General features: G+C 41.5%; 3 protein-coding genes across 5 annotated transcripts in view; 2 read left to right on the forward strand and 1 right to left on the reverse strand.

Moving 5' to 3' along the window:
* ACSL4 (acyl-CoA synthetase long chain family member 4) overlaps positions 1-2,352 on the forward strand; it is a 37,254-nt gene extending 34,902 nt beyond the window's left edge. For all 3 annotated transcript variants that reach the window (XM_087940913.1, XM_026703081.2, XM_026703082.2), the window contains exon 16: positions 340-2,352. In XM_087940913.1, the coding sequence (XP_087797039.1) occupies positions 340-497 (158 nt within the window). In that variant the 3' untranslated portion in view covers positions 498-2,352. The remainder of the gene's footprint in view (positions 1-339) is intronic.
* Positions 2,353-5,655: 3,303 nt separating this feature from the next.
* KCNE5 (potassium voltage-gated channel subfamily E regulatory subunit 5) lies at positions 5,656-8,195 on the forward strand. The gene is made up of 2 exons (XM_087940915.1): positions 5,656-6,921; positions 7,031-8,195. The coding sequence occupies exon 1, from the start codon at positions 6,170-6,172 to the stop codon at positions 6,533-6,535; it is 366 nt and encodes a 121-aa protein (XP_087797041.1). The 5' UTR covers positions 5,656-6,169; the 3' UTR covers positions 6,536-6,921; positions 7,031-8,195.
* Positions 8,196-11,521: 3,326 nt separating this feature from the next.
* Positions 11,522-17,561, reverse strand: NXT2 (nuclear transport factor 2 like export factor 2). Its single transcript, XM_026703080.2, has 4 exons — positions 17,189-17,561; positions 14,459-14,545; positions 13,721-13,865; positions 11,522-12,366 (listed from the first exon to the last, which is right to left on the reverse strand). The coding sequence occupies exons 1-4, from the start codon at positions 17,201-17,203 to the stop codon at positions 12,188-12,190; spliced, it is 426 nt and encodes a 141-aa protein (XP_026558865.1). The 5' UTR covers positions 17,204-17,561; the 3' UTR covers positions 11,522-12,187.
* Between the last annotated feature and the right edge of the window lie 5,976 nt (positions 17,562-23,537).

Raw genomic sequence — 23,537 nt, forward strand, 5'->3', positions numbered from 1 at the left:
TTTAAGGGCAGGCAACACGTACCCAGAGTAGATTTAGAGACGTATTTCAGATTGAAAATGATCTGAAAGGCCTTGTGAAGCTACATTTATTATTATCCTGCCATCTGCCGGCCATGGGGAAGAATGCTCCTGAGAAAAGACTGAAAGCACAGTGTATCTTATTAACAAACAGGTACTCCTTTTGAACAGGAAAAAAAAACCCCAAGCCTGCTCCATTGACTCATAAATGAATAACATTTGTAGGTTGTGTCCATCTGCCTGGCTCCTCTCTCTTCAAATCCTGATTGCTGTTTTCTTCCTTCTTCACCCCAACCCCCCACCCCCGTTGCTCTCCTCCAGTGAAGTTGGAAAGATTTGAAGTGCCCATCAAAGTCCGCCTGAGTCCCGAGCCCTGGACTCCCGAAACAGGCTTAGTCACTGATGCTTTCAAACTGAAAAGAAAGGAGCTGAAGAACCATTACCTCAATGACATCGAGCGGATGTACGGAGGGAAATAAGGCCTCCCGGATCGCCCTGCGTCAGAAACCGTGCGTTGTTTCTTCTGGAACTGAACGACGAAAGAATTTCCCAAAGAGCGGCTGCATTTCCAAACAGAAGCAGTGTTTCATAAAACAGTTGAAAATTTACTCTCAGTTACCCAGAAGGAACAGCTGTGCTGGCTTTCTGCCCTGCAGTTTCCCAAGATGCTGTCAAAAATACTGACCCACTGCCATGGTTTCATTAGACCACTTCCAGTTCCAAGTGTTCGTATGGAACTCCCTCACCGGATAAACCAGTATTTCTACAGTCTTTCTATTCTGGCTTCTTCTCCGATTTGAAAGCAGTCAGATCATCTTGGCTTGAGTCCAAGGCGATGTTTTCGAAATGGATGAAAACAAGCCAGTTGCAAAGGCGATACGGAAGAGGGGTTGTAAGAGTGGGGCAGAACCAAGCCCGCTCCAAAACTCTGCTCCGAAAATGGTTCTCTCAGGTCCTTTGCGAAATGGCTCGTTGGAAGGTGACTGTCGTTGGTGGTCCAAAGAGAGGAAGTGGGATTTCTCTTGTGAAAATGGTACTTTCACCCAGTTGTAAACTGAGAGTCCAAAGCAACAACGCCCGATTGGGTTCCTGCACCATGTCCCAAGTTCTTCCTTTCGGTAGCACCATCCTGCCCATCTCTGCCATGAAATTATTCTTGCAATTTCCGATTTTTTTAAAAATTATTCATTCCACAAAAAAGGCACCATAGGCAGTTGGCAGTAGTTTCCACTGCTCAAGAGAATACTGGCGGTACTTTTAAAAGTCACGTTTGCTGCTGCGTTGGGGGTGGGGTGGGAATCTTTCACTGCCATTGGTGAGCACAGACAGATTCTCTCATATTTATTTTTCTTTCTTTCAAACGGTGGTTTTCCATACAGAAAGAGATGACTGGTAGTATTAAACATTTAGAGTGCCTAAAACAAAGAAACTATCCTCACAGACGAGCAGAGGTAAATTAAGACATTCCAATCAAAACATTTCAAGATGTCTTTTGGAAGAAGACAAGTGATGACTTTGGCCGTCCTAAGAACGCTGGCATTACTGCCCCGATTAAGCTGGTATCTTTTCCAATCATTTATTTATTCGCACTCACTACCTTTAAAAAAAAAATCAGTGGAACAAAACAAGCCCTGTAGCTAAAGTAGTCCGCACACCGTCTGCTTTTGCGGAGTGTCCATGCTTTTTGGGATGTACGCGCCGCTTCCTCCAAGCACATCCTCACCACAGATAAAATATTCGGTTATTGTTGTTTGTTGTTTTTTTATTTTAAAAGGGCATTTTAATTTATCTTTGACTATATCGCATAAAACAAAATCTTATATTAAAATGAATTTCTCTTCTATACAAGTGATGGACGTAGCCTTGGCAACTTTGTGTTTTAAAGTGTTTGCAAAGGGAAATTTTTGTCTGCTATTTTTATTGAAAAACTGGAAATCCTTGATGTACGGAGGGCGGGAGAGAGCAGCAGCCTCCTCTGCGTTTCTGTGTGCATTATTCCACAGAATGTCTTTTGTGCACTGGGCACTATTCATACTAGTAGTTCACACTTGAAACAAAAACTGAGACGAACGTGGCAACGATGGGATGCTGTTCTTACTGTGCACTTTCGATCCTTTTCTGTATGTGGCTTCCATTTTTGTACAAATGTGGCTCTTGGGTGCATTGTATTACTTTTTGGTGGCTCTAAAGTATTTATAAAATAGACTCTCTTTTATTCATTATACTTTAATGTGTATATTACGGTTAAAAAAAAGAAAAATAATTGGATATTATTTGGTGAATGAAGAAATTTTGTATGAGATGTTGTTCAATACACAGTGGTTTTAAACTCAAGTGGGGGAAGTTTTTCCTTTTGCAAGGTAGATGTGTGGGTGAGCCAACTTCTAGAGTAACAGCAGATCATTAATCCTTGTTAATCTTACTGCCTGATCAGACTTGGCTGTGCAGGGGGACCCATTTTTAATGCACGAGGAATATCTTTGAGATAGTTTTTGGGCAAGCTTATCCTCTCCTATTGACTGAAAATAGAAACATTCAAAACAGGTCAAACCAAAAGAAAATATGGTCCCAGGAAAATGCCTCTTAAGAGCTCAACCAAACACAAGCCCTTATTTACAGAAACAACAAACGCCCTCCCTACCATGTAGTGGATTTTCCCCCAAACAAGCTCATTCGGCATGGGATAAAACTCTTGAGTTAGAAAGATATTTTGATTTAAAACATAATGAAAGGTTAAACAGGAAATGGATTGTATATGTAGATGAAACAGGAAGTGGAATGTATATGCAGAAGAAATGCCTGAGGCGTGGTTTCAGCAACTCACACTTACTTTATACATGCATTAATGGTACTGCTGGCCTGCGCAGTCTTTCTCTTCCACTTTCTCAATTAGCATCATTTTCAGTAGGGGTGGAAGTGCTCTTGGAATAAACTTTCCAAGATGGCGGATAGCCTACTCAGTAGAAAAAGTCAACAAAACATTTTTTTTTCTTCCTCTTCATTCACATGATTGTTAAGGCTGTAATTTTCCAGGATTTTTCCCAGTTTTAAATGTGTATAGTTAATTAGGGAGAGTACACTACATTGCTGTCCGATTAATAAGTAGGCTGTACAACCATACTTTTTACTGTGAACAAGTTTTTCTAGAACTGGGAACACGTTTCTGCCTTTCACTCTCATATCAGAACACACTCTTGTCAGGAGATGCTAAGAAACAACTAGAACAAGGAAGTCATCCCATTTTAGAGAAGCTAGGATGGATTTCAACTTTGAGGCTAAGCTAGCACTCCCTCATTTTCAGCTAGAACAAGTCAATAAAGCACCATACCTTGAGGAAATGGGCTGTGAATCTCCTCTCATAAACCAGTTTCTCAGGCAAGCAGGAATAAGGCTCTAAGTATAGTATGTACAAGTTTGTAATTATAAGATAAGGGGCACAGCAATAAACTTATTTGCACAGATTCACTAAGCCCGACAGAAGTGTCTTCATTGGCCATACCTTTTTTTTTACGCCACCTTTATCCCAAACACCAGTTTTATAAGAGCCATGGTAGTGTAGTGGTTAGAATGCAGTATTGCAGGCTAACTGCCCACTGCCAGCAGTTTGATCCTGACTGGCTCAAGGTTGACTTGGCCTTCCATTCTTCCAAGGTTAGTAAAATGAGGAGTCAGATGTTTGGGGTCAAAATGCTAACTCTGTAAACCAATTAGGGCTGTAAAGCACTATGAAGCGGGATATAAGTGCTATTTTCATCAAGTACAAAGTTTTAAAACATACAGTTGGGCCAGAATCAGACCTGGTATTCTTTGCAGCCTGACTAAAAAGGTAGAATGGATCTGGGATCATCTTAAAGCAGCCTGAAAATTGCTTTCTGGAGACATCTAACAGACAGATCCTACCTTGTAAGTCACAAATAAGAGAAACAACCCCAAGGGCTTTTAAAGCTCTGTGTAATTGTTCTGTGGAAAAGGGCAACATTCTTGAGTTTTCAGCAGTACAATTTTGGAATAAAAATAAAGATGGAAATGAGTGCATTTACCTCACTCCTCCCAAAGAACTTTGCCTGAGGCATCCATAAAGTAAGATTTCCTGCTTGCTTTCAACTTTTGTCAACATGTCCTTGGCTCACATCTCTTACCTTTACTGAAACAACGTGGCTGAATGTCAGTCTCCTCCCTAAAATGTATAGCTAATAACGCAATCCTATCTGCATCTAAGTCATCCAGAGTTGAAAAATGCCTAGAAGCCTGATGAGCTTTTCTGAGATTGTGGCATCAAATCCATCTCCATCATCCAGTGTGGAGCTGCTTTAGGCTGTTACTGTTTTGGAAGCTGGACAAAATAAAAACCCACAATTGTGTATCTAGATTTAGCTCAAGAAATATGTCATTCCTTACAAGAAACAGATTCTAGCATGTTTGCAGCCTGAGCCTTTTTTGGTCATTCTGGGTTACTTGTTTTGAACGGAACAACTTTGAATTGGTTGATGAAGAGCAGATCAAACTGACCTGTTTTTCTTTGATCATGTGCTCTAAAAATTCCACATCTCTTTTACCACAAACATACCCAGAAAAAAAAACAGGTTTCCCAAAGGAAAATATGGGGATATTACCCATTTACATCAGTAAAATCGAAGCCACTACTTTTTGTTGAAGAGTAAAGACTTCCAAATGTTTGGTGGCTCTTCCTGCATTGTTTCTCAACTCCAGGCAGCCACTTCCAATTTTTATTGCTGTCTAGTTATGTCAGACCTACATCTCAATATACCTGGGCCAGAGCTGGTCTGTAGATCCGCAACTAGCCATGACTAGAAATGCAGTACGTGAAAGTGCCCCAGCGTAAGTTTGATGGCTATCAACAAAATAGGGATAAATCTCTACTACATTCAGTAGCATTTGCTCTGAAGTTACTATTTTAAAACAAATGCCGAAGTGAACACACTATGCAAATTTGGGCTGCATAAAACCTATAACCCACTAAGTTAAAATTCATAATAAATCTAAAAAGACTGGAGCAATCAAATTATCAGAAGAATTTTTTTTCTTCAGCTGTTAGAAGAGATTCAGCCTGTTGCAGTCACAGGAAGATCATGCCAAATGAATTAACTCAGAACAGTCATCCTTGAAAGAGATGTTCAGCATTTGAGAATTATATAAAACTACCTGAATTTATGGACGGAATGATAAAAGGCAGATCCAGAGATGCCTGCAATTAAATATATACTTACTCTGGGCTTCCCCCAAAAAGGACAATTGTGAAAACAATATTTTGTTTTCACAATTCAGAACTGTAGAACACAAGATCTGTAACTGCTAGGAAGTGGAGGTTTTTTTATAGTTGATAAGGTGAATCAACTGTCAAAAGAGAAAGATAGAATAGATAAAGAGAGGTAGAATAGATAGAAAGAGATAGATAGATAGATAGATAGATAGATAGATAGATAGATAGATAGATAGATCGATCGATCGATCAGGGGTCTTCAAACTTGGCAAGTTTAAGACTGGTGGACTTCAGCTCCCAGGATTCCTGAGCTAACAGGACTGGAGGAGGAATTCTGGGAGTTGAAGTCCACAAGTCTTAAAGCGGTCAAGTTGGAAGACCCCTGCCTTAAACTGTCTTACCAGGGACCTCCCTCCATTCCCAAGAGGTCTCTTAAGGGGGCGTGCAGAAGCGCACCCGCGTGCGTACCCTCCCTCTCCTCCTCTTCCCATTGATCCATTCATTTATCCAAATGCTGCCTGTCCCTTTCCCGAAAAGACTCCACAAAGAGGCCAGGCCACACGTGGAAGCCCCCCCAACCCCCCCGCGCTCCGGAGGAGCCCCGCAGCTGCTCCCAAACCAGGAGGAACCACAACTTCCAATTCTGGAGGGGGCGGGGGTGGGGTGGGGGCTCCCCGGCAGAATCCCTCCCAAACCAGCTCAGGTTTCAGGATTGCCCGTTAAGGAACAAAGGCGCCTCGGGGAGGCGGAGAAACTCCGTCTCGCCCCCCCCCCGCCCCTCCCCTCCAAACCCGGGGAGCTTCGCGAGGGGGCGCGGCCCCGGTCCCTTGCGAGCCCGGCAAGCGGAGCATCTGGGCCGCCTTTTGTCTGTGGGCCCGACGCCCGGCAGGTCCCAGAACGGAGGAAAAGCCCCGGACGCCGCTTGGAGCCATGCAAGAGCCGGAGGCGAACTGCAGCGAGAGCCGGCGGCTGCAGCGCCTCCTGGGTCGCCTGTGGCAGGAGCTGCGCGGGGGCGGCGGGGATCCCGACCCCGGCGCTTCTTCCAGCCCCGCCGCGAGGCCGCCGGGCGAGAACGACGCCTACCTGTACATCCTGCTGATCATGATCTTCTACGGTTGTCTGGCCGGCGGGCTGATCCTGGCTTACACGCGCTCGCGCAAGCTGGAGTCCAAGCACGACCCCTACCACCTCTACATCGAGCGCGACTGGGCGGCGGGCGGGGGCGGCCCGGCGGGAAAAGGGGTCCCCGCCAGCCCGGCCGAGCGCAGCAGCAGCGGAGAAAGCGAACCTCTGTGAGAGGGGGAGGCAGCGGCCCTGAGCCCTTCCCAACCCCGGCCAGTGGGAGGGGGGAGGGGGGGACGAAGCGAGCCTTCCTTGGGACTCCGTGGGTAAGACCTCCACTCCTGGTTGGGGGGGCTTCAGGGCTCCGCAGGACTCCTCCTCGGCGTGGGGAAGGCTGCCCACTGGTTTTCAAGCCTCCCCCCAGGAATTGCGACCCGCCTGAAGCGGAGAAGCAGCGTTAGAGAGCCTGTGGGTGAAGAAGGCAAACAAGTCTGGTTGACTCTTCCTCCAACTGCCCCCCAAAATCCTGGGTGCCTTGGAAAGAAGAGGAAACCCCCACAGATTTGGACTGCTTCCAACCCATCCTGGTTGCTTCCTCTGGCTCAGGCTCTGCAAAACAGGTGAGTTCTCCAGCCAGCTCCCTGGTCACCCGTCTGGTCCGAATTTGTAAGGCGGCTTGGCTGCCAAATGTATTACTCTACAATGGATTTTTTTTTTTATTTTGCTAAGGAGAAAACACAAGCGTGGAAATTGGTGACTGATGCAGTAGCTGGCTCTTCTTCATCCCTCCTGGAAGCTGCCAGGGCTGGATTTTGTCCGTGGAAAGAGCCCCCCATCCAGAGACTGGGTGAAAATTCAGAGGCTTGATGTCACCTTGCGAGTGAGCCAGGGCATCACATTTCCAAAGGGTGCCATTATTTTTTTTCCTGCGTTCGCAATCACAAATCAACAGGCAGCGTCTCTGTGGCAGAATGCAGGTCAGCATCTACTTAAGGCGAGAGTGGACCAGCTCCAGGGTTGAGCGTTATGCTGTGATGCTGGACTTCAGAAAACTCAAGCATCCAAATGTTCCCGAATAATCAGAAAAGGACTTTCTCGAGACCTCAGGATACGACTAAATAAAGCAGGACTGTTAAATGTGGCTTAAGAGCTGCCTCAAGCCCCATCCAAGATTCCGCTGCTGGATTCAGTTGGCTTCTCGTTGTTAAAAAAAAAGGTTTTCAGAGGAAAAAAATTAGGACAAACACAGATATGAGAAGATGGATCTGTTTGAAAAAATAGGGCTGATCCAAAGCCAAACTTTTAGGATTTTGTGTCATTGCCGTACTTGGGGAAGTATAGAGAATTGACCTAAAGAAATTGCTGGTTCCAGTCCTTTTCTCTGCACGATTTAAAGTGATGGGAGGTATAGTTAAAAAGCCCCTTTGCCCTATGCCAATTGCTTCACTGCCAGGTCTCAGGTAAAGTCACAGGCCATTGAGGAAGGGGATCTTCTCATCCCTGGATCTTCTCTTTTGGAATCGGCTATTTAGGAGCTTCATTTTGTATCCATATTATGAGATGATTGGTGTGGCATGTGTGCATTTTAAACAAGGGTTGAAACTTTTAATGCCCAGAGCAGTGTTTTTCAACCTCAACAATGTGTGGACTTTTAACAACTCCCAGAATTCTCTAGCCAGCACGAGATTGAGAAACAGTGCCCTGGTGTATTTCCAATTCATTTTCGCAGAATTGTTTGGATGGATTTATTAGTCTCACACATTCCAACATGTCAGTTTCAGATAATCAGAGAGAGCCAAATTCATTTGAGAGTTTGACCCCAATTGAGTTGCAATTAGACTTTCCCTATTCCCTCCCCCCGCATACTATGTCTGCCTTAGGGGGCGCGGCCCCGGCCGCTTGCGAGCCGGGCAAGCGCCGCATCTGGGCCGCCTTTTGTCTGTGGCCCGACGCCCGGCAGGTCCCAGAATGGAGGGAAAGCCCCGGATGCCGCTTGGAGCCATGCAAGAGCCGGAGGCGAACTGCAGCGAGAGCCGGCGGCTGCAGCGCCTCCTGGGTCGCCACAGAGAAGAAAAAGGATGCAGTGAGTGGGCTCTCATTTCTCACTTTGACATTCTGTCCTCAATCATTCATAGTCTGAAAGGGCTACCAGAATGGGACAATTCACCATGGCCAACTCACCAGGGGACAACTCGCTGTGGGACAATTCAGATTAATTCTTTAAAATAAAACATAATTGTACTTTTTGTCGTTCACTTTTTGTCCCTTCTTTTGCATCCTTTAATTGATTCTATTCCATCATTTCTTCAATATTAATGTAAATCTTGTTCCATGACAAGTTGGTCATGGCAAATTGTCCCATGGTGAGTTGTCCTAGACCCCTTGTCCACTTCCCCTTTTTTGGTGATGGCAATGCTGATTTTCTTCTTGGTTATTTTGCAGCCAGCATTTAAAAAAAAAACAAATTTTCAGATGATCATCAAATTCTACAAGTAATATTTTGGCAGAGAGGCCATTTCTGTAATGAAGCAATTTTAATCAAATAGACAGAACCCTCTTGCTGTTTAATTTATCAAAGGTGTTGTCTTTGGTGTACAACGAAGTGATAAATGTTACTAAGACTTTGTTAACTAGGAAGTAGAGCTAATGAAAACAATGTCCATTTTTTAAATGGTTTTTGGAGAGATTTCCAGTATAAATAAAGTAACATTTACATGAACATCTGGAAATGAACAATTCTGGTTTCTAGGGTATGATGAATGTATGCCGATATGACATTTCATGCTCTTGGGAAGGATTTGATGTGTAGGGAGGCAAAAACAGCTAAAGAACTTGGCAGTTGTGATTTGCAGTCTTAAATATACTTGTGCCGTTTTTGGTGACCACGTGCTTGCTCAAGAGTGATCTCTCATCACTAGCACTAATGATGTTACGCAGTTTGAGTAATGAAATGTCTGTAAGAAAAGAAGCTCAGAGAACTTTCTCCGTCATAACTGGCGCAGCAACATTGGATAGGCTACTCTCCCTACTAAATGTTTTGCCTCCGTATTAATCTCAATATTATAGAACGAATTTCCATTGGAGTGGAAAGAGATCCCTTCACAGTTGAGCTCAATGGCTCAGAGCATGCTTGCTTTCACAATCTTTTTTTTTTAACATTACAACTTTTGCCTTCTTTTGACCCGTTTGTTTTAATCTTAGTAAGGATGCTTTCTTCTTCTACCTTCAAAAAAGGCATTCAGGGGGATATAGTCCGATTTCTACATAAGTACGGTATATGAACATATGCTTGTAATAGTTACGTACTGGAAAAAAAAACAAAAGCTTAAAATGTGCCTGCAAAGATCTCTCCATGGGCTGAGTGGAATCCACTGGTAATAAATACCTTAGTGGTTTATAATTGCTGGAAATTATACCAACATCCAAGTTATGCTGAAATCTCCCAGACCTCATGTTGGCTGACTTCAGAAAGCTTTCAATGCGGTCTGTTATCAATAAAGCTTCGCTGCTTTGGAGTAAGGATGAAATGATATTTAGGCATTTATTGCCCTCAGATCTTTTTTCCTGTTAAGAGTAGCAAGAACTTGAAGCCTCTGCTTGGAACGCAGCTGATGTCAGCGACAGTTTCTATTTACTATCGCTCCATAGTATGGGGTTGGATGCCCTTCCTTGCCATGGATTAATCGGAGCAGGTGTGTCTTCGGTGGCCTTTGCGCATGCCTGCATTCCTGCGCTCCCTTTGCCTCTCTGAAGATCATGCATGCTGGGAAGCAGAAAGAAGTCAGAGATGCACTGCCCCGGGTCATGGGACCAGGGCCAGGGCTTAGAATAAGCAGCCAGCAATATTCCGTGCTGCGGCACAAATACCTCACTCTAAAGAGAGGCCCCTGTGGATTTTTTTTTTACTTCCTGTATAGGCCCCTACCCATTTCCTTCTGTTTGGCTTTCCTCGCGCACCAAATTTGATTCCGTTCCTTTTTTGTTTTTGATGAATTACTCACTGGTTGGACAGAGTATCCAGCCTCTTTAATAATATATTTCCAAAATTCTGTTGAATTGGAAGGCATATAGCGGTAGGTCCTTTTTTAACTGTACTGCAGCTACGAACAGTGTAGACACAGTCTTCGGTGAAAACTGTTTCTATGGCACTAGTCAGATTAATTCAGAACTGCAGTTTGGGAAAAAGGCACCTTATAATTGCCCATTCACAAGTGCCATGGAAACACGCCAGCACCTACCTCCTCTTCAGAGGATCACCAGTGCATCTGAATAAGACCCACAGGCATATTGTCCATCACCAAAACAACCTGGACCTTATCTCTCGGTGTGATTTTTGCACCCTTGACTCACAACCACAACTGGGGCCAGAATGTCCATTGCCAAGCAAAATGGTGGTGATGTGAGTCGCGCTCATACCTTTTTTCTTTTTTTTTGCTACAGTTATTAAGCAAATACCAGTTAAACGAATCCGTTTTCCCGCATCGTCTTTGTTGGAAGTTGGCTGGGAAGATCACAGATGACAATCACATGACCCTGGGATGCTGTAACGGTTGCAAATACATCCCAGTTGCCAAGAATGTCAAGCACGTGACCATAAGAATGTATGCTGCAGAGGTCATAAATGCAAGGACTGGTCATAAGTTGCTTTTTTCAGTGCTGTTGTAACTTTGGATAGTTGCCCAATGAATGATTGTAAGTTAAGGGCAACTTGTATGTCGTCATGAAAGAAGAGTCTTAGATGATAAAACTGCAGGTGCCTAACAGATTTTAGTGGGAAGCTTTCAGTGTTAATTTTCTTCCTGTAATGCTTCTTACTATTCAAATTTGTGGCACGGAAGAAGAGGGAGAACAAATGTTTGATATTTCAAAACATTATATAGGAATCTCTTAACCAAGACTGTCCCATTTTCAAAGAGAGCTGAAGAAGATTCTGGGATGTGAAGAGAAACATTTTCAAGGAGAAAAAATGTCCATTTTGGGGACAACCCTGATCAAGATTCAAATCCAAGATTGGATTTGGTCATAACAATGCTAAGGCATGGGAAAGCAGTAAAACAGGCACCAGGCCCCTTTTCATACAGATTGGGGAAAAAACTGGGGAACAAATGCAAAATTAAAGAGAGTAAAGTGGGGCATTTTCAATCCCATTAAATTTATTTGTCCCTAACTACACAGAAATGTTCTGACTCTTCACTGTAAAAAATGACAAATGAAGAACAATTTAGAGAACAGAAAAATTCCCTTAGATGGATTTCCCCTTTTATTAAACTTTTTAAACGTTTTCTCTCTCTGAATACTGAAATCTGAAGCAATTACTGCTATGGAATAAGTGAAAAATGCAAACGTATAAAAACAGCATAAACATGTAGAGAAATTCCACAGGAATAAATCGGCCACAGGCTCATGTTTCACCTAGCCTGTAGCAAAATTCTTGTACTTGTTTCAGCAAGGCCCACACATTCCAAAAGACCTCATGAATCACAGATACAATCTTTGTCTCTCCCACCATCATTTTAATTCTCACTGAAGTAAACAAAACTTGAGCCCAATAACATTTCTCCCAAAATATTCAAAAGAGAAGGGTCCATAGAGTGCTAATTTTGAAATCTGTTAAAGTCGGAAAATGCACAGAACACTTATAGAAATTATTCCACTGTCACCTGAAGAGGCAATCACAGCATAGTTAAACTTGGTTGTGATGCAGCTTAATGAAACGTTGAAAGCAAGGAAGTTCTTTCATTAAAAACAATATATGCTGTTACTGTGAAATGTGCAAAGAGGTGTGGAGAGACAGGTGAATATCCACACTCAACAGGCTCACCCCCAAAGCCAGGGCTATTTAAAAAAAAAAAATCCAGAAGAAAACATCCACTCTTGCTGCTCTCACTAATGAGGGCTTTCTTGGAAACGGAGACAATCACTCATGACTTTCCAGACGGTGTTATTATTTGTGGTCTGTTCTGTTAGCAAGAAGTTCTGGTTGAAGTACTGTTGCTTGTTCCCATCAAATTTGACAGTCCCGCAGGTCACGACAAGAACAGTAGTCTGATTCGGAGTCGCTTGCTCTGGAGAAAGGGAAGAAAAAGGTGCTAAAACACAATTGCTCCTCGGAAGTCTACTTTTAAATACGAGCACGGACATTTCTTAAGGAAAGATCTTCTTTAAAGTCATTCTATCTCAACCTCATTCTTTCTCAGCACTTAGAAAGTAATCCATTTAGCAGTTCAAATGCATGCAAGTGTGAGTAGATAAACAGGCATCCCTTCAGTGGGAAGGAAGCTGCGTGATGTCATGCTGGCCACATGAGAAGGGAAATGTTGGCCCACATGGCCTTGAAACACGGATGATCGCTGCCCCCTATAGTTGGCAATGACCAGCAGAGTAAAATCCACAGGGACTCCTTTATCTTTACCCTGCCTACTTAGAAGAAAATTCAGCAGTTTTATTTATTGTTGTGATGATGCGGCAGTCGAGTTGTTTGATCATGAACAACTGAATCATGATGATCTTTATTGGAGTCTAGCCTTGCATTTATACACATTTTTAATTATCTTCCATCATTGGTTAACTTTGGTTACTGCTTAACTTTCGTTACTGTTTAGCACAGTAATCCATACAATTCATTATCTCTAGTTAAAGTCTAACATGTTTACTTCCTCTCTCTAATCCTCCTTCAGATTAGTGACTTTGTTTACCTGAGTTGTATTTGCTTGGAAACATTCTTTATCTGAGGTTGGCCATCCGAGATTGGAACATTCCTGCAATTACAACTCTACAATTTATCATATTATTCATCTGAGCAAAGAGGTGTTGTCTCATCAATGGTATCTACGTAGCAGAGTACATAGGGACGTACCTCCCAATCTCCTGCCTTTTTAAAAAATGCACACCCACACCGAGATGCTGCTGGTATTCCCTGCCTCTTTCTTTCAAACCCTATCCAAGTACATCCAAGTCAGCACTTCTGTTCTGCAACTGCAAGCATTTTGTGACGTGTTCCCGAGAACCAATAATTCAAACCACATGCTCTCAACCTCCAGGCAAACTGTGGAAAAGAGGATTTCCACTGTGGACAAAGACTTATTTAAATGCCCTTCGTCTCACCCTGCCAAGAGACTCTGGGTGCTATGAGACAGTTCATTCCTCAGTCGGAGCTAAAGGCAGAATTGGAGGTTGCATTCGAAAGGACTAAGCAGGATGTTAGTCTACTACGCTTTCTAAAATCTAAAAGAATTATAAGAATCATACAAACGATGTGGAGACATTCAGATAGCTCCTAGCTGTATAAATTCAAATGCAGTATTTTAATCGCATTTCAGAGCAAGGCTGTTTGTCCTTCACACCATGGAAAAGATCACCCACGCCACCGCATATTAAGAATGTTGTGGATAGTGGCACTGTCTTCTTAAGTTATCTCACCATGAACAGGCTGGCAATCGTAGCTGTTCACTTGGAAGTCACTAGATGGTAACATCTCAAAGAATTTAGCAAGAGCTTCTTGGCCAGATACAGCATTCCCATTCCAAACCAGAGTTGCATCCTCAGTGTACAGTCTGGTTATTACCTGCAGAACATTAGAAAACATCACATGAAATACCGGCAGGATTTGCCCTTCCCACTTGCAAACTTACTGAAAAAACCTACTTTTGCTTTACACTCAACCTATTGCCTTTTTTTTTTTTACATTCAAAGAATTCTTAAAGAGGTTCTCTGGGTTCTCGGTTAAACATCTGCTCCCAATAAACGGACAGATAAGAAGTATGAAACTAAATATAGGAAGTGTGCAAAATGTTTCTAAATTAGAACAGGTTGTTTCAATTTCAGAACATCTCCAGTGAAAAGGGAAACTAGGACATATCAGCCGATTCTTAAGAGATAAGTTCCTGCATTTTTCTGGGCAAGATTTTGCCATTGTTTCCTTCTTAGGGTTGAGAGAAAGTGACTGGTCCAAGTCACCCAGCTGACTTAGTGCCCAAGGTGGTACTACAATTCACGGTCTCCCAGTTTCTAGCCTAATGCCTTAACCACTGCATCAAACTGGTTGACTCCTAGCTGAATATTAACAGTGAAGTATTTCCAAAAGTAATAAAAGAAATATAAAATATATAAAACCATACATTCTTAACTAACAAAATAGCAAAATAGAAATCTACGTACCTGTCTTCTTTTATCCATGGTTTCATAATAAATATTTGCAAATTCTTCTGTTGCTGCACATGCTTGATCTACACGGGTTTTGAAGTCCTAAAATAAACCCACATAGTTAAATGAAATTATCCTCAAGGGACATCAATAATATGCTAGTCAGATTTAGCCATTCTATTCTGCCAAGTGCTACTAGACACACATTTAACAGTCAGAAGACATGGAGCTTTTATGTCACAATTTGACTCTCATGAGTACAGAAACCCCATCATTTAGTAACTTGTAGCCAAAACAGGCTGCTCTGATGCCAAAAAAAAAAGGCCGTTCCAACTTTCCTGGAAATTATTCTAGATCCTAAAATGGATTCCAAATGATCCAGCACACTAGATTTGGTACACAATATGACCTCGTTTTCTGCTACTAAGAGAGAAAAAAGCTCCCTTTTTACAACCCTGTAAAAAAACAAAGATTTAAATATACTGGCATATTAAAACCAGTAAAAAAGTACGTTATCAGTAAAATAACAAATTATCCAATTCTGGGCGTATTATGTAGTTGCCTGGAGCTGGTGGCTCAGGTACAGTTGCGAAGTAGCGTTTGCAGTTCCAAACCCGTCTTTGGAAGACCTGATCAGGGACACACATCATCATGGAGAAAATCTATTTATGCGGGTGCTGAAAATGTACACCAATTTGATGGCATATAATCAATTTTTAAAAAATCAAACAATAAAAACAACACAAAATTAAATGGTTGCAACACAATCAGTTTTCTGGGTAATTCTTAGTGGGTTTTCCCCCATTATGGTTTTTATACGAGGTCACCTTAAACAATTGCTGAACAATCAAGGCAACACTGTTTTTAATGCAAGTAGACTGCATGCCTATATTTCTGAAAATAATATAGCAATCATCTCCTGGGATGTTTCTAAATTTCTATCGTGTGCTCCAAAGTGGGTGCTTGTTGGGAGAGAATTATAACTCCTACCAATAAGGGTTTGAGGTCACCATAGTTTATTTTAGACATTGATGGGTCAAAGCCAAGGGATTCCCTGGCAGTGTCCCTTCTAGCCACTTGTGAGGCAGTCTTCTTAAACTTTTGAATCTCCTGAAGGTTAGCCAGGTGCTGCCACCTGCTGAAACCCTTAACAAAAACTGAAAGTTTAACATGGATGAGAAGTAACCAACTACATTCCTCACATTACTTTTTTGTATCCTTTTTAAATACTACAATCCACTTTCCTCCCTTCTTTAGCCATGTTTTGCTTCTTTACTACATTCCCAACTGATGAAAAGAAAAACCACAATTTAAATATTTACAATTTCAACAGTGTCTCCCCCTTCATTTTTAGCTCCAGAACCATAGTAAAGGAGCAGAGAAACCCGGTTCCTTTCACACAAACTCCAACATTATTGTATTATATAATTCCATCATTTTCTGAACTCACCATTATTTTGTGGCTCAATACAACAACCCCCAAGCAGGCATTTATAATACTCTTGGATTCCTATAACTTGTCAAACCCATTTGGCTTCAGGTGTCGTGTAAACCTTTGGGAAACCTCTGCTTGCATCTCTACTTGCGTGTGTGTGAAAAGCTACCCAGAGTCAACTCTGCAACTGAGAAGGAAGTGGAACTTTCATCTCGCTTATTTGGGTCCCTGCTCACTTATTAGTGGGATTATTGAGGCTGTCCATCTACAAAAAGATTCCAGCCTACAATATATCCAATCCTCATTTAATTCACACCAAAAAACCACATAAACGGGAAAGCTGTAGTGTCCAAATTGAATTGCATAGAAATATTTAACTAATGTGAAGTTACTTTTAGCAAGGAACATTTACTTATTAAGCTATACTTGCCACCACAGTCCTAGACTGTAAGCAGGCTCCAATACAATAAAACTCTGTTTGTGGGTGTGGGTGTAGGGTGTGTCAAAAGTCAGGTCACATAAAAAAATCATTTTCATGTACCTCTAAACCAGGGGTCTTCAATCTTGCTAGCCTTAAGACTTGTGGACTTCAACTCCCAGAATTCCTCCTCCAGTCATGTTAGCTCAGGAATTCTGGGAATGGAAGTCTACAAGTCTTAACTTGCCAAGTGGGAAGACCCTTACTCTAAACCTTTCCTTGACTTGTTGAACCTTCTTAAATGTAATTTTTTCGCTGGAAAAAAAATGCATTACTTCATAAAACAGGGATTTTTTTTTTCTGTTTTAAATATATCTTTATTTTTTTTGTAAGAAAACAATTCTATTTTTTACTTTTTTTAAAAAAAGCTAATAATAAGAAAAAATCTATACTGAAAATATATGGAGACTGGCCCAAGAAATTAACACAGAGAGAGAGAGAGAGCTGAAGAAGCTTCCTGGGGGAGAAGAGAAACGCTTTAAAAGAAAAACCAGAAAGTCCAGTTGCCTCTTGGGAAAAAAGCACCTTTGGGATACACATAAAACAGGGGTCCCCAAACCTGGCCGCTTGAAGACTTGTGGACTTCAACTCCCAGAATTCTCCAGCCAGCATAGCTGGCTGGAGAATTCTGGGAGTTGAAGTCCACAAGTCTTCAAGCGGTCAAGTTTCAAGACCTCTGACATAAAATATTCCATCAATGAAAACCCAATTTCGCTCCTCCCGGCCTTCGCGCTCCCCCACGCTGCTTCGGACCAGAAGCCCCATCCTCCGCTCTCCCCTCCCCGCCCCGGAGAAGATGGGGATCGTAGTCCGGCGCCCGGGCTTCTCTTACCATGAAGGCGGACATGCCAGCGTCGTCAAAAGCCGAGCGTCTCCCAGGTCAAGCGGGTCTCCCCAGCCCGTTCTCCCTTCCGGTCCGTCCCCCAACGTTTTCCGGTGTGCCCGCAGGGTGCCCGCTCTGACAGTTCCGGCTCGTTTTGAACGCGCAGGTGGATGGAAACAGTCTCAGCGCAGAGACCGGAGCCACGCTCCAGCAACTCTGCGTAGGATCTGACGAACAACGAGCGAACCGGAGCAAGTACGGAGACTTCTGGCTTCCGAAGGAAGGAAGGAAGGAAGGAAGTGGTTCCGTCATAGAGTGCCGAAACCTAGAGCGACAACGCTTGGAACTCCTGGCGGGCCTTATGTCCACGGCGACTTCCGGCAGTTGCCGGAAGTTGGAGCCACGCGTCGCTCGTCCTTCTCCCAAGGCTGGGAGGGAAGGGCGCCCTGGGGAAGGTTTGCGGGCGCCCCTGCGGGCGGTAGCGGCGGCTTCTCGCCCCTCAAGCCCAGGAGGGCCTAGCCAGGGATGGCCCCCACTTGGAAGGGCGCGTCCTTTAGAGCTTATTGAGATAAGATAAGCTTTATTATGAAATGAAGGCGAATGTAAATAAGCTTTACTGTCACTTTTTTTTTCTGTGAACACACAAGCATTAGAAAATGAAATGCCCGCTCGCAAAAGAAAATATATACTCATACATGACACATACGTAAAAGTTATACATATACATACATACACACAGCCATCCATATGTACATATACATACATCACACGTAAAAGTTACACATAAACAAGAGGAAAAACTTCTATGCACCAATTCCACCCGCGCTTTTTACAATTTTGTAAACAACAAACTAAAAGACTCAAGGTCCATCCCACCCCTGATAGGACCTAATGGTAAAGACTGCAACAACGACACCATTAAAGCCAACATCTTTAACACATTCTTCGGCTCAGTATTTGTAAACAGCAATGGATCATGTCCAGTATTTCCTAGCCAAACCACAGATAACTACAATGATCTAATACATATCAATTTTACAGAAGACAATGTTGAAAAAGCACTTCGCAATCTAAAACCATCTCTATCTATTGGACCAGATGGAATATGTGCCTACTTCTTAAAAAGGCTATCCACTGCCATAGCCAAACCTCTAAGCATAATCTTTGAAAAATCTTTCAGGACCAGCTCCTTGCCTAACCTATGGTCACAAGCCACAGTCATCCCCATCTTCAAAAAGGGAGACCCCAGCCCAGTTGAAAATTACAGACCAATCTCCTTATGCTGCATCACCTGTAAATCAATTATAAACCAATCCATTATCCTCCACTTAGAGACCAACAACCTGCTCTCCAATGAACAATTTGGTTTCAGAAAAAAACTATCCTATAATCTGCAACTCTTAAACTGTAAAAACATATGGATGACACAACTTGATCAGGGCAAAGCAATAGATGCAATCTACATAGACTTCTGTAAAGCCTTTGATTCAGTGGTACACGACAAACTACTAAAAATAAAATCCTATGGTATCTCTGGACAACTGCATAACTGGATAGAAGCATTCCTTCAAACAGACAACAAATGGTCAAAATTGGGAGTGTCCTATCAAATTCTGTACCTGTCAATAGTGGTGTCCCCCAAGGCAATGTTCTAGGACCAACTCTCTTCATACTCTACATAAATGACCTCTGTGATCATATTAAGAGCAACTGCATTCTCTTCGCTGACGATGTAAAGCTATTCAACAGACAATACTGCTACCCTTCAAAAAGATCTTGACTATGTATCAGAATGGTCAAACAAATGGCAACTTCAAATCTCAACAAATAAATGTTCTGTCTTACATATTGGCAAAAAAAAATCCGAAAATAAAACACAAGCTGAATAGTCAAGATCTTGTTGATGATCCAAGCTCTGTAAAGGACCTTGGAATACTCACCTCTAATGATCTAAGTGCTAGAGCCCACTGCAACTACATAGCCAAAAAGGCATTAAGAGTTGTTAATCTAATCCTACGTAGCTTTTTCTCTGGTAATATCACACTACTAACTAGAGCATACAAAACATTTGCTAGACCAATACTCGAATACAGCTCATCAGTCTGGAACCCACATTACGTATCTGATATTAACACAATTGAGAAAGTCCAGAAATATTTCACAAGAAGAGTTCTCCACTCCTCTACTCGTTGTAGAATACCTTATGCCACCAGACTTGAAATTCTAGAATTAGAAAACCTTGAATTACGCCGTCTTCGGTCTGATTTAAGTATGGTATATAAAATCATACATTGCAATGTCCTACCTGTCAGTGAATACTTCAGCTTCAACTATAACAACACAAGAGCACACAATAGATACAAACTCAAGGTTAACCGCACCAAACTTGATTGCAGGAAATACCACTTCAGCAACAGAGTGGTCAATGTCTGGAATACTCTACCCGACTCTGTAGTTTCTTCCCCAAACCTCAAAAACTTTAACCTTAGACTGTCTACTATTGACCTCACCCCTTTCTTAAGAGGTCTCTAGGGGGCATGCATAAGCGCACCAACGTACCTACCGTCCCTGTCCTATCGTTTCTTTTATTTTTCTTTTATTTTTCTTATATTTACCCATTTCATGTATTCATAACTATGTATACACTTATACTTATTATCTTGTAAACAATTGACAAATCAAATAAATAAATAAATATACATACATACAGGCATCCATATGTACATGACACGTAAAACTATATAGTTTTACATACATACTATATAGTTAATAGTTATACATACAAAACTATATAGTTATACATACATATACACAGGCATCCATATGTACATACACATACATGACACATGTAAACATACATATATGTACCCACACACACATATATATCCTTGGCGATGTATATGTATATACATATAGCATGTCCAAGAAGAAACATACACACACACACACATTTCCTTGGCTATATATATGTATATATGTACACACAATAGTTGTAAAATCAGTCTTAAGTTCCTTTGTTCGGTGGAAAAAAGTCTTAAGGTTTATACTATATGATATAAAGTTATTACAGAATCTTGAGTGCAGATCTTAGTAATTTGGGGAGTTACTGGATGGGATTAGGCATTGTTAATAGATAGTCTTACTGGGAAAAGTGCTCTATCATTACTAGATAATGGAAACAATATGGTTAGAAAATAATACATTAATAGGTGCATTCTTATCAATATATATCAATGATGTTAGCTATTACTTGATAAAGTGAAGCATTATTACTCCAAAACCATACTGTTGCCTATAATCTCATGCACCGAGTTTGTGTAGAGTTGAAGACCCATTCCCTGAATTTGAGAGAGAAAACCTTTGCAAAAATGGATTTTTCACCTGCCTGAAAATATGAATCGCAAGTAATTCAGGCAAAGAAAAAAAAACATTTAATAAGGGAGGGGTTGAGTATTTTTGGAAGGTATGGAAATAAATGCTGCGTACACTTGGTATGGGGTGATACATCAGAAAGTGAACAATAAAGCAGATTGATTGCATGTGAGATTTGAACAATAGAAAGCCCCGATTCTAGTTAACATTCCTCAAGTGGAGAATTTATGGGTTACATTAGTCTTTCCCGTAAGGGTTTGTATCTTTTAGACTCACAAGTGTATATAAGGACTTTCAGAGTGTGCTCTCTCTTCTTTGGTTTCTAAAGTTCTCTCATACCAAAAGAAAAGGTCTTGGCCGAGAAGAAGGAAAATAAAATGCTCTCCTAAAGTTAGAAAAGAGGCCTAGACTCCCATGTTGAAAATGCTAATAGTGTAATGAAGCCTAAAATTTCAAGTAACAATTTTAAGAGAAAATTTAAGATATTGCTAGATGATTAAAAAATAGTAATTAAGTGCATTCCCATATGGAAAATGTTTGGCATTAGCATGAAATAGTCATACTAAGAATATCTGGTAATATCATTGCCAGATACTATTAGAAAATTTGTATATTAAAAAGAACATATATTAATTCTAAGAATTATTGTATAATATTGGAAGTTAATAGTAGTGATATGATGAAAAAAGTTTCCTAGTAAGAAAGTGGAGATTTGGGTGAGTTGTACATGACGCAGGGCATATATTTGTACCACGTGTAGAAACAGTTTTAAGAAAGTTTGCAAAAGAAAATATTGGGAGTATGTAAGTTCCACCAACTAGTAACATAATTCCATTCACAACAAACCCTCGTAATTGTTATGATGGAATCGCTGGGAGTCGTAGTTTGATGTTTGCAAGACTACAAGTTTCTTACCTTTGCCTTATATTGGTTTGCTTCAAGGAAGCCTACATGTTTCTTTAGGGGCAAACCGGAAAAATGTACATATTTTTGACTTGCAACCACAATTGGACCAGAATTTCAGTTGCCTAAACAGTGCAGTTAAGTGAATTGTACAAAGTTTTATTTCACGCTTTTGTCACAGATGTTAAGTGAGTCACTGCATGTGTTAAGTGAAACGTAGTCATTAAGTGAAGCTTCCCCAATTTACTTTGCTTGTGCAGATGGTGATCAGGTGACCCCAGGAAGTTGCGATTGTCATAAAAATTGTCATAAAAGCTGGTTGTCAAACAGTCAAATTTTGAACATATGACCAGGCGATGCTGTGATGGTTGTAATTGTGAGGACTGGTAATTTTTTTCAGTACTGTTGCAACTTCAAATGGTGGCTAATTGAGGAAGAACTTGAAGTGAGATGGAAGGATTGACGGTGTAAAATCTTTTCTTCTAAGGAAGGTGTAGGAATATTTTTGAATGGGAAAAAACTGGACATATTAGGATGTTCCATATCCTCTGCGGGCACTAAAGAAGTCAGTTGGTCATGACAAGAGTATAAATAAAACATTGTCCGCTTGTGTTTTTTCTTTCTTTTAGTGAGACCTAAAACTCACGTTTATGAGTTCATGTTCATCTAACCAGGAGTTCAGTTGAAAACTTGCACTTCTGAAGAACGTTTCCATTCTTTCCAGTGTTTCAAGGTATAAGACTAAAAAGCCAACCATCTGCATTTTGATTTACATGAATCTGAAATCCAGATGTACAAATACAGGGCTGTAGATTTTTACATTCCATCTCAAATAACTTGGTTTTTTTAGCGCTCAGCACTCTGAGTAATTCAAACAATACCTTCTACGTGAAAGTCCCTATTTGTTCCTTAACAAATTTCCACACAGAGAGACCTAAATTCTGCCATAGATATGGAAATTTCCATTTACCCTTCCATCACCATATAAAATAAAGGTGCAGTGTTATGTACAATTGCTATAATGGAAAATGTGTCCCGTTTGCCTGTAGAAATTAAAATATGTTTGAATCTTTCCTTTTTTAAAACTTAAAAAAAATATTTTCACCCTTTCCTAATTTTATAGTTTCTACGTTTCTATTTCTGCTTTACAAAAGCCTGCAGGGGGAGCAGTCTTGCTCTCGCTGAACAATACATTGCTCAAAGTGATCCATTTTAACTTAAATCACAGTAATTATTGTGGAGAATAATAGATTTGGCCAAACTAAAGCTAGTTGAATGTGACTGTGTTGAAATTCAAAGCTGCCTAATTAAAAGGAAGAGGAGCAGAATTGATCAAGCTTGAGGCAACTTGATCAGGAGATCTAGGGAGATCATTTACAGAGCTATGGGAGAAGGTCAAGGTAACCCAGATCCCTTTAATTCAACAGTGTTATCTACTGTGACTTTGGGAGTGAGCCTTCTCTTTGCAATACCTGCCCCCTGGAGTAGCATCTTCCTGGAAATCTATACTACTCCCACCTTGATGGTGTTCCAGCAGTCATTAATACCTTTGCCTCCAGGCTTGGAGATTAGGATGGCCATTGAGCCCATCGGGGTTTTTGTTAGGTGTTTTGGGGGCATTCTGTTTGTTCTTTTGATGTCCTTCCTTCCTTCCTTCCTTCCTTCCTTCCTTCCTTCCTTCCTTCCTTCCTTCCTTCCTTCCTTCCTTCCTTCCTTCCTTCCTCCCTCCCTCCCTCCCTCTCTCCCTTCCTGCCTTTTATCATGTAAGCCACCCAGAGTTGGCTAAATTTCATAAAGTAACCACCACAACAGCCTTGCTAGGTTTGTTCTGTTGGAGGAGAGGATTTTTTTAAAAAAAGCTGCTCACCATGCCAAAAACAAACCGAATCTGGAAATGTAGGATGGGTGCAGAAAAACCCAATGTTTTTCTTCTGGTGGCTGCGTTTCGAGTTGCATTATTACAAAACGAAGCAAGAAAAACAGCGTTGTCTTTTTTAAAAAGAAATTATTATCTCACCGATCAATGAAGCCAAGGGAGCCATCCCTCCGCACAAAGGCATCATAGAATCTCAAGCTGGAAAAC

The sequence above is a fragment of the Pseudonaja textilis genome, chromosome 12, assembly GCF_049901715.1.
Source record: "Pseudonaja textilis isolate UNSWEBS1 chromosome 12, rPseTex1.2, whole genome shotgun sequence".
Lineage (NCBI taxonomy): Eukaryota > Metazoa > Chordata > Lepidosauria > Squamata > Elapidae > Pseudonaja > Pseudonaja textilis.